Source organism: Myotis brandtii, unplaced genomic scaffold (genome assembly GCF_000412655.1).
Source record: "Myotis brandtii unplaced genomic scaffold, ASM41265v1 scaffold1631, whole genome shotgun sequence".
NCBI lineage: Eukaryota > Metazoa > Chordata > Mammalia > Chiroptera > Vespertilionidae > Myotis > Myotis brandtii.
The window spans coordinates 407,376-419,130 of NW_005355967.1; the positions used below are offsets into that span (position 1 = coordinate 407,376).

Sequence of the window (11,755 nt, forward strand, 5' to 3'; positions counted from 1 at the left end):
TACATGCCCACCACTAGTCCAGAGACCCCTATGGGTTTTGATACAATTTCAGAGTGGAAAGGTCTTTTTGTATCGCAGTTTACCATTTATGTGTGGCAATGAAGAAAAATGATGACCTCAAGCTTGGCATTATTTCAAATTTCCCTTGATTGAAAACAGTCACTCTTGAAATATGATACTCCAGGAGGATATCCTGTAGGAGGTCGTCCTGAAAGAAGATTTGCATCCCTTTATAAAGGGTTGGAAATCCTGCAACTTGCGCCTACCTCCTCTGGCCGAGCCTGAGCTGCCGCTCCCATCGCTCTTCCTCCTTCCGGGGCTGCGTGATCCCCGCCAAGCGCCAGGCTTCGGAAAGCTCATCCTCTCCCGGGTGCCTGGAAACTGCCGGCAATCCGCAGAGCTGCGTGATGGAGACCTCCTGGCTGGAGATGCGCTGGGCAAGGCCCTTTTACCTGGTGTTCGTGTCATTCCTGACCCTAGTGCTGCTGCAGGCCATCAAGCTCTTCCTGCGGAGGCAGCAGCTACTGCGAGATCTGCGCCCCTTCCCAGGGCCATCCCCCCTCCACTGGTTAACGGGCCACCAGAAGGTGAGACGGAAGAGAGGGACAAAGGAGGATGCTGGAAAGCCGGCGGGCAGAGAGGCGACTGCTTCCTTCCCTTCCTCCCATCCTTCCTCCCATCCTTCCATCCTGCACAGACCTCTCTGGCCCAGCTCGTGGCTCTCTGCATCTTTTCTTTTTGCTCCCTCCCAGCCCTACAGGGGAAGGGAAACACCCTGGAGCTGAATCTGGGAAAAGAAAGCATGGAGTAACTCAGGTCGGCTTCACCAATCTCTTGCATTTATGTACTGCATTTTAAAAAGTCTTCCACGCGTATTGTTAAAATATTTTTAGGAAGTATTAGCCTAAATAATAGTTATTAATTGCAGAAAATGTGCAAAATTGGACTCAATAGTTGCCAACATTAGGCTATTTCAACTGGAAAAAATTAACTTTCTTTTCCTAAGGTTCTTGTGAAGCAGGGAACAGCCCCAGCCACTCACTCACAAAATATTGACTGACTTAAATTTGTATGGTAGAGGAAGGCTCTCCTGTTACCTAAATCCACTCCTACCCCTGATTCCTTGTTTTATTAAAATATAGACTACTAATTCCTTTAAGTGCATTAATTTCTAAAATCATATAAAAAACAAAAATTGGGTTACTAATCACTATTACAACAATACTAGCTTTTATAATTGTCCATGCATTTACCTTTATTGAGATCTTTATTTCTTCATGTGGTTTTGGGTTACTTACCTGTGTCCTTTCATTTTTCCTTTGAGCATTTTTACAGGGCAGGTCTAGTGGTAATAACCTCCCTCAGCTTTTGTCTATCTGGGAATGTCTTCAGTTCTGCCTCAATTTTGAAGGACAGTTTTGCTGGACATAGGTTGTGTGAGTGTGAGTGTGTGTGTGTGTGTGTGTGTTTGTGTGTGTGTGTGGTGTGTGCCTGTGCCTTGCACTTTGTGGGTTTTTTTGTTTTGTTTTTTGTTTTTTACCATGAGATTATTTTATTGCAGAATATATGTTGGTAAATAATGGCTTAGAACTGCACAGTGCACCTATACACTGAGTGGCCAGGTTATTATGACCGGCCAGATTATTATGACCACCCCATCAGTACTTCATTGACACTTCCAAAAATACTGAATATTGAAAACTTCCTAAGCAAATACTCTCAAGGTTTTATTATTATTATTATTATTATTATTTGCATAACTAATTCACTTCATTGTACTGATGGAGTGATTGTAATAATCTGGCCACTCAGTGTATATGCTTTGATTTCCTTATCTGTGAAACAGGAATGAAAGAGTACCTCTCAGGATTATTTTTAAAATCTGTATTGTTAAAATATTACAGTTGTCGTCCCTTTATTCCCCATTGCCCTCCTCCACCTGGTTCCTGCCCCGCACTTTAACATATCAAACCGCTGTCTTCTGTCCTTCAAAGTTTCTGATGGGAAATCTGCTGCTGATCTTATTGAGAATCCTTTGTATGTAAAGGGTCACTTCCCTCTTGCTGCTTTCAAGGTTCTCTTTTTGTCTTTGGATTTCAAAAGTATGATTATGTGTCTCTGGGTGGGTTTCTTTTAGTTCATCTTATTTGGAGTTCACTGAGCTTCTTAAATGTCTATATTTATGTATTTCATCAAATATGGGGAGTTTTCAGCCATTATTTCTTCAACTGTTCCCTTTATCCCTCTCTCTCTCTCTTCTCCTTCTGAGACTGTATGTGGGTTAGCTTGATGCCGTCCCATAGGTCCCTTAAGCTCTGTTCACTTTCCTTCAATCATTTTTCTTTCTGTTTCTCAGACTCAATAATTTCCATAATTTTTTCAAGTTCATTGATACTTTTTCTTTCTGATTATATCTGCTTTTGGATCCCTCTGTGAGTTTTTCATTCCCATTACTGTACTTTTAATCACCAGCATTTTTTAGGTTTTCTATCCTTTTGTTGATTTTTGTGTTTTGTTCATACATCACTTTTTAAAATTTTCTTCACATCTTTCTTTCGTTCTTTAGCATCTGTAACACAGTTGTTTTGAAGTCTTTATCTAATAGTGCTGCCCTTGGGTCTTTTTCAGGGTCAATTTCTATTTATTAAAATTTTTATTTAAATGGGTTATATTTCTTGGTTTTTTTTGTATGCCTTGTGATTTTTTTGTTGAAAGTTAGGCATTTCAATATAATAATATGATTATTTAAGAAATCAGATTCTCGGAGACCAAGATGGCGGCATATAGGTAAACACCGCAGACTGCTGCCGCAAACAACCACTCCCTTTTCCAGGGTTTGATGGGGGGGGAGCACTTTGCTTTAGTTTTTTGTTTCTTTAATTGTTGTAAGCTCTCCATGTAACAAGGATCATCATGAGGTGTAAATTTAATGTCTTCTCAGATCTTTTCTGAGCCTGTGCCTTTCCTTAAAACATGTGTGGCCACTTTCTAATTTCCTTATATATACAATTGCTTTTGAATGTCCTAGTTTTTAATGTATAGTTCACAAACAAGAAAAAAAAAAGAGGAAAATGGCCAGAAGAAAAGGGCACTGGCCTTTAAAATTTCCTAGAAGTCACTTCAGCTGGTGAGAGCAAGGGGGCTTGCAACAATGGAGGAGGTACAATAAAAATGACCGTTATCCTATTTGTGTGCCCCTCTGTGATCAGAAGAAGTAATTTCCAATATTTGTAGAACCGGGTGCTTCTCCCCCACGTACACCTCCATACCCCGCTGTGTCCAAGCTGCTCCTGGAACACCTGTAACTGTTTGCTAGGGGACTGGGGGTGGGGAATGGGTAGCTGCTACTGTGTGAAGAGCTGAAACTGACAAAAATTAACTGCAATGTACAGTCCAAACCTTACTCCTGGAAGCTGCAAGCCTTCAATAGACTCCAGAGTTACAAAATAGGTACATTTGACAAATTCTGCCAGTGCAGTGGCTGTCTAGGTGGGAAGGCAGGTTACTGGTGCTTCCTAATCTGCCATCTTTCCAGAATTCTCCCCCCTATCTAATTATTAATCTTTATTATATAATCCTTTTCTCTCCCTCTCTCTAACAGCTCTAAAATCTTCACTTTGCCTCTGGTGTTCTGAAATTTAATTATGATGCCCTTAGGTGTGGCACTTAGGTTTGTTTGTTTGTTTGTTGAATTATTATCTCTGATGCTTTGGTCAGCAATCTTTTCTATCTGGAAACTCATATTAATCAGTTCTGGGAAATTTTTATGTAAAATCTTTGTCTTAGTTTAGGTTTTCCCAGCATAAGACCCTAAGACAAGGATTCAAGAGCAAGTATTTTATTTTGGAGATGATTCCAGGAAACTTTGATAGAGGATTTGGCAGTTGAGATAGAGATGAGACGGCAGTCAACATAAGGTTGGCTTTCAAACAAGTTACCACTGTGGCCAACTGTAGTTTAATCCCACAGGCAAACTCTGGTAGCCAGTATGTATAACTCAGAGTTATCCTGCCTGAAGAGTAGAGAAACTGGGGCATTTTTAGACTAACTCCCGACAGTCATTGGTAGAAGATTGGTCCTAAGGAGTGTTAAATTTCCAGCACTTCTAGACTGTTATGTAGGCAACAAAGCAGGCTCCAGTGGCTAAGGGCAACCCTTACATTAATAAATAAAAGTTCTGGTTATGGTATGCATTGAAGTGGTAAGGATGAAGAGTTAGGAACAGAACAATAATAGTGAATAGTACAATTTCTTTGATACCTCCTTCCCATCACCCTCTGAAACTTTCTCTTCTCTCTTTCTGTAACTCCTATTGGTTGAATATGCACCTCCTGGATTGGCCTCTATTTTAAAAAAACATTCAAAAATTTGCTTCTTGATTTTATCTTTCTACAATTTTTAAAATTTAGTTATCATGCCTTGGCTGGTTTGGTTCAGTGGTTAGAGTGTCAGCCCTCGGACCCAAGGGTCGCCGTGGGTTCAGTTCCCAGTCAAAGGCATGTACCTCAGTTACAGGCTCCTCAGCCCAGGTAGGGGCGCATGCCAGAGGCAGCCAATTGATGTGTCTCTCTCACATTGATGTTTCTCTTTCTCATTCTCTCTCTCCCATTCCTCCCTCCCTTCCACTCTTCCTGGAAATGAATGGAAAAAAAATATCCTCAGGTGAGGATTAAAATTTTTTTTTGGCTATCATAATTTTAATTTCCAAGAGTTTATCTTATTCTTCATTTATTCTTGTATTAATTACCTTATAATGCATTTTTATTTTTTTAATGTTTTTATTGATTTTTAGATAGAGAGGAAGGGAGAAGGCGAGAGAGATAGAAACATGGATGAGAGAGACACATTGATCGGCTGCCTCCTGCACCCCGCCTACTGGGGATCGAGCCCGAAACCTGGGCATGTGGCCTGACTGGGAATTGAACCTGGGACCTCTTGGTCCATGGGATGATGCTCAATCCACTGAGCCACGCCAGCCAGGCAGTATAAAGCATTTTTAAAATCCTAAAACTTACTAGCTTAAGACAACAAAGAAGTTCAAGTTATCTACTTTTTCTTTTGTTTTGTTTTTTATACTTTTGTTGTCATACCTAAGAAACAATTGCCAAATTCAAAGTTAAATTCTTATCACTTCTTCTCCAGGTGACCTTTTAAATTAAAGTGTCTTACAGAGAGTTTTATAGTTTTAGCTCTTTCATTTAGATTTCTGATCCATTTTGAGTTTTGTATATTGTGTGAGGTTGGGGTTCAACTTCATTCTTTGGCATGTGGATATCCAGTTATCCCACACCATTTGTTGAAAAGACTATTCTTTCCCCCATTAAATTGTTTGGGCACCTGAGTAGGGAAAGCCAAGTCCTCCTTCTGTGTATCTACTTTACTCTTACACCACTACCACATCCACAACATTTCTGACACCAGATGTTTTACAGTTTTCCCCACACCAAGCAATTCTGTGACACTAACTGGGTGTCTTAAAATTTAACTCAATTCTGATACTATCTACCTGAAAATAGCATCAGATCCCACAGATTAAGAGCTCAGTCCTCACCTCCACTTCAGATGCCAATTGCAAGTCCATTTTGTTACCTGTGCTTCTGACCAATCAGTTATAAATGGAAGTTTCCCATGACCCCTTCCTCAGGTTGGATTAATTTGCTAGAAGGTACCCAGCCAGGATGGTTTAGTGGTTGAGCATCAAACTGTAAACCTGGAGGTCACAGGTCAATTCCAAGTCAGGGCACATGCCTGGGTTGCGAGCTCGATCCCCAGTGTGGGGCATGCAGGAGGCAGCCGGCCAATGATTCTCCCTCATCATTGATGTTTCTATCTCTCTCTCTCTCTCCCCTTCTTCCTTCCTCTCTGAAACCAATAAAAATATATTTTTTAATTTGCTAGAAGAAATCACAGAAATCAGAAAAACACTTTACTTGCCGATAACTGGTTTATCATAAAAGGGTATGATAAAGGTTACAGATGAACATCCAGATAGAAGAGATGCATTGGACAAACTATGTGGGACTGGGCACAGAGCTTCCATGTCCTCTCCAGATGTGCCACTCTCTTAGCACCTACACATGTTCATCAACTAGGAAGGTCTCCAGACTCTGTACTTTTCAGATGCTTATGAAGGCTTTATCGTGTATGATTGGTCATTAACTCCATTTTCAGCCCCTCTCCCCTCTCAGAAGAATGGGAGGTGGGCCAAAAATTCTAAGTTTCTAATTATGGCTTAGTCTTTCTGATGACCAGCCCCCCAGCTCCCCTCCAGGAGCCCAGCAAGACACTGCTATCACCAAGGAAAGTTCAAGGAGTTAGAACTCTGTGTCAGGAACCAGGCTCAAAGACCAAATGTTAGAACAAAAGATGCTTCTAGTACTCTTGTCACTTAGGACATCAAAAGCGTTCTAGGAACTCTGTGACAGGAACTGGGGGAAGACATATATATATATATAGATATAGATATAGATATAGATAGATACAGATATATATAATCTCACAGCACCTTTTTCAAAAATAAATTGACTATAAACATGGAACTTTATTTCTGAATTCTCAATTCTATATAGTTGATCTATATGCCTATCCTTATGCCAATACCACACTGTTTTAATTACTGTTGCCTTATGGATTAGTTCTGAAATCAGAAAGCATGAGTTCTCCTACTTTGTTCTTTTTCAAGACATTTAGGCTATTCTCAATGCTTCCGGTTTCCATATAAATTTTAGCATCAGTTTGCCAATATCTACACAGAAGCCAGAAGCCAGCTGTAATTCTGATTCAGATTTCATTGGATCTGTAGATCAATTTGAGAAATATTGCCATCTTAATATTAAGTCTTCTGATCATGAACATGGGTGTCTTTCCACCTATTTAAGTCTTTTAAATTTTCTTTCAAGAAGGTTTTCTAGTTTTCAGGCTACATGTTTTACACATTTTTTGTGAAATTTGTTTCTGAATATTTTCTTTTATTTGCTAGTCATAAATAGAATGGTTTTATTTTCATTCAGATTGGTCTTTGCCTTCATGATATTTTAAAGTCTATACTAGTATTCCTCTTGACTGTCACTAAATTATTTTTTGTGTTTAAGAGAGGCCTCTCTCAGAGTTTTGAAAATTGGAGTTGGCTGATATATCAAGCTGGCTAATATTACCAACCCTACCTATTTACCTTTTTTAACACTTTATGTTCCTTAAAATTTTTTAAAATATTTTTATTGATTTCAGAGAGGAAGGGAGAGGGAGAGAGAGATAGAAACATCAGTGATGAAAGAGAATTGTTAATTGCCTGCCTCCTGCAAGTCCCACACTGGAGATCGAGCCCACAACCTGGGCATATGCCCTGACCAGGAATTGAACCGCAATCTCCTAGTTCACAGGTCGACATTCAACCACTGAGGCACGCCAGCCAGACTACGTTCCTTTTGATGATGCATCACTCAGCCGCAAAGAGAGGGTGGAACTATTTTGCATTGCAAAACATTTTAGGTTCCAGAAGGAACAGGTGTGTGTAAGGGAAATTCCCTATAAGACACACATATAGGTCTCCTCATCTCTCCCACCCCATGTTATACAAGAAGCCAATATAAACGAATCTATTGTCAGTGATTTAATGGAACTACTTAAATGAACCATTAGTAGCAGTCTGTGTATCAGGCAAAAAGTTCATTTCTAATGGTAGTATTTATACTCTGATTTATAAATTTTATTGGGATTCCTAAGCTTGGGGTATAACATTCTAAACAAGGAAAGTGTAATTATCTTCTCAATATAAATATATGTTGTAGTCCCAGACCAAGTCACTGTCAAATGACATACACTGTGAGCTGTTTTCCCAACTTAGAGGGTGAAAGACGGTTTTTTGGTTTTCTTTTCTTTTTTTCTTTTTTTAGTTTTGCATATGAGTTTTTTTTATTGTTTTATCTATAATATAAATTATAATTATTTGCTTCTTGCTTTTACAGCACTGAGTGCCATATTCTTGGGCATCAGCAGGGCCTAGGCCCTAGGTGCAATTTTAGCAGACATTGGAAATAAATAGATTCAGTTCAAAGCAAGAGCTTATATCCAAAGTGGGGGCATATTTTAGATCTATCTCTTACATCGTGTCTACACACAGCTGGCACACAGTTATCTGAACTAGAGTGAGAAGATAGATTACATGCATCGAGCCACAGGAAATCCTGTAATTTATCTAGGCAGTAATTTTGACTTCCTCTTTTTGAAACCTTTTACTAGTGTGGACTTGGGTCACACGTGATGAGTCTTTCACTGCACACAGAGGCATTTGGACTGACTTAAAGGTAGATAAGAATCACTGGCTAAATAGAATGTTGTCAGTTGTCAGCATTGGGGAGAGATCAGATTGGCCCTGATGGAGTTGTTTCAAACACCCTACTTTCCTATCTTTCTGCTGGTCGGCAGGGCAGAATGGTCATGGCTTGGCAGTTCAGTTACGGTGAGGAGGTGATGCTTGGATAAGGGCTGCACAGGGGCAGGTGGAGCATATGGGAAGTGGTGGTAGGCTGAGCGTTTTGCATTTGAGTTTGCGTCAAGCTTCACACCCTTATATAAATGAAACTCCTACTGTTATACGAAAAAAGAATTGGATTTTCTTTGTAGATGGAGTTGGCAGGTTTTTAGAGAGAAGTAGTTACTATTAAGTTATTACAAAAAAGACACTCATCCATAATTAGAGGAAAGGGAGAGGGAATGGTGAGCTGGATGGATGCATCATGTTCAACCCACTAACGGTTAGCTTTCCACACAGGAAAAAAAATTATTTTCAGCTTTCAGATGCCACTCCTAATCTAAGCGTGTGACCGTGGCAGGTGAGGCAAGGCATGTGACTGGACTCCCTTCCCCCGGCTCAACTGGGAAAACAGCTCACATCTGACAGTGACTTGGTCTGGGAATGCAACATGTATTTATATTGAGAAAATAAACACGCTGTCCTTGTTTAGAATGTTATACCCCAAGCTTAGGAATCCCAAGAAAAGCATATTCACCCACTTTCAGAAAAAGGGTTAGGTCCCTCTGCCTGGTGACCTTACCCAGGCCCTGAACTCAGCTCAGCTCTGTAAGAGGGGATGAGTCTAGACTGGTTGGCACCTCTAATTTCCTTCACTTTTTTCACTGCAGTTATTTCGGGATGGTGATTTCGAATCATTGGAAGAGCTTGTGAAAAAATACCCGTGTGGCTTTCCTGCCTGGATTGGGCCCTTTGAAGTATTTTTCCAAATCTATGACCCGGACTATGCAAAGACATTTCTGAGCAGAACAGGTAAGACAAGGAATGAATCTCAGCAACCTCATCCTCCTGGGAGTGATACGCACAACCCATAGGCAGGATTCTAAAGGAATTCTGAAGCAAAGATTGGTATTAGGCCTTCAAGAGGAACTGGAGGAAGTGTTGAGAGGCTTCCCACCAATCCTTCCCACACAACCCCAGTCCCTCTCTAGTTCAGACCTCCATGGGCCTTTTTAGGTCACTGTATTAAAGCCCAGCTGACACCCCCAGATCACCCTGGGCTTTCTTTTCCTCTTTTGGTTTTGTGACTTCGGTGTCATCAATACTCCTCAGCCTGGCCCCTTTCTTGAGGGTAAGTGTTCAGAGGGATTCAGAAGTAGCTCTGCCTGTGCCAATTCGGTATATAGCCCTGAATGCCAGGTCATTGCTTTACTCAGGCTAACCTCTCCCCTGTGGTACACATTTTGTTTTCGTTTTTTGCATATTTCTCAACTGTGTTCCCTTTGGAGCACAAGTTCTCTGATTCCTCCATCCAATTCTTTTTCAAGGCTTCCACAGTACATTATCTCATAGCACAAAATTAAATGTCCAGTTTTTGTTCCATCAACTTTGTAAATTAAGGTGTGATATTCAGATCTTTCTTCCCTGTGCCATTTCTCCATTACTTTTAGCAAAATCTCCAGTATTTTTAGCAGTTCTCCAGGTTGGTTTCATGGTTGTCTCTTAAAGAACAGGAGATGTAAAACACCATGTTAGAGTTCATGAGAACCATAAGTGGCACTTATACCTTGCTTTCTGGTGTTTCCCCAACCCCTGTTGTCATTCCCTGTCCCCCTTTTCCCCCCTCCCTCCCAAAAAAACACCATATAATATGTTGTCCCAACTCCTGTTCTGGACACTTTGTAACCTGCGGGTAATCTCTGTGTCCAATGTAGGAAGTGTAAATGAGGAAAGGTTCTGGGTTCGTGCAATGTCTGCCTCATGGGGTTTGCTGTTCTCTGATTCCTGAACCAAGAGTTTTGTCAACTCCCCAACCCTTACACCTGCCAAGGGCTGCAAGAGTGAGCCCTGGGTTTCCTTTTACTGACTATTTGGGGTTAATGTGAGCAAATGAGAAAACCTTCACCAACTTTGATAATTTTCCTCTAATGCTGTCTTTTGTTTCCTCTGCTTGACTCTGCAGATCCCAAGTCCCAGTACTTGTACAGGTTCTTGACTTCATTACTCGGTATGTATGTGACCCACTCACTTGCTAGAAGCCCCCTTGCTATAGTAGAGCATTCCAAAGAAACTCATGTTGGAATTCAAAAGCATTAAGAGTATGGTAGACCTACACTGCAAGTTATCTAGGGGAAGGTCAGGAGGGAGTGCTATGGTAACAGCACAACTTCCTAGGAAGCCTCCTTGTCCAGTACTGTCCCTGAAATCTCATTCTCAAGGCAGCATATGTGTGTATCTGTACCATCTCTGTCTTTAAAATTGCAGCCTAGCAATCAGTATTTTTTATTTTATTCTTTCTTCTCTTGTTTTCTTGGCTCCTTCCCTTTCTTTTTGGACTTCCTCTACTTCTGTATGCAAATCAGTAAAATTTTCTCCAAAGTACAGTTTGGAAATATTCCATGAGCAGATAAATTAAGCCTTTTAGTTATGTAATTGGTATTTATGTTAGACAAGAAAGGAATTAAGTGAAAGGACATGGGTTTTGGATTTAGAACTACTTGAATTGGAATACAGCCCCCGACTGACTAGTTGAGTTTGGTCTTGGGGAAGTCAAGTAATCTCTCTAAGCCTCTGTTTCCTCACCTTTGATGATGAGGAAGAGAGTTACATCTCTGGACTGTTGAGAGGATTAAATGAAACATTTTCAGGATTGATTGTAATAGCTGCCTGCATATCAGTGCCCGACCATGCATTGCAAGCCTGGTATGTTTAAGCCCGCAATGAAGGATGGCAATCATATATTAACTAGAGGCCCAGTGAACGAATGCATGCACCAGTGGGGTCCCTTGACCTGGCCTGCAGGATCAGGCCAAAACCGGCTCTCTGACATCCCCTGAGGGGTCCCGGATTGAAAAAGGGTGCAGGCCAGGCCAAGGGACCCCACCAGTGTATGATCGGGGCTGGGGAAGGACGCTGGAGATTGGCGAGCCAGGGAGGGACCGAGAGAGGGCTCCAGGGCATGTCCGGCCCATCTCACTAAGTCCCAATCAGCCAGACCCCAGCAGCAAGCTAGCCTACCAGTTGGAGTGTCTGCCCCCTGGTGGTATAGGGACTGATCAACAAGTCAACTGTCAACGATTGGTGCGAGTCATAGCGAGCAGTTGGGTGGTCTTAGCATATCATTAACATATTACACTTTGATTGGTTGAATGGCCGACTGGTCAACCAGACACTTAGCATATTAGGCTTTTATTATATAGGACTAGAGGCCCGGTGCACAAAAATTTGTGCACTTGGGGGGGAAGAGGGGGTCCCTCAGCCCGGCCTGTGCCCTCTCGCAGTCTG

At 41.3% G+C, this 11,755-nt stretch overlaps 1 protein-coding gene across 1 annotated transcript in view; it reads left to right on the forward strand.

Moving 5' to 3' along the window:
• Window positions 1-272: 272 nt before the first annotated feature.
• Window positions 273-11,755, forward strand: part of LOC102262973 (cytochrome P450 4X1) — a 46,890-nt gene continuing 35,407 nt past the window's right edge. The window contains exons 1-3 of the mRNA XM_005862319.2: window positions 273-587; window positions 9,142-9,283; window positions 10,434-10,478. Of these exons, the coding sequence (XP_005862381.1) occupies window positions 408-587; window positions 9,142-9,283; window positions 10,434-10,478 (367 nt within the window). The 5' untranslated portion in view covers window positions 273-407. The remainder of the gene's footprint in view (window positions 588-9,141; window positions 9,284-10,433; window positions 10,479-11,755) is intronic.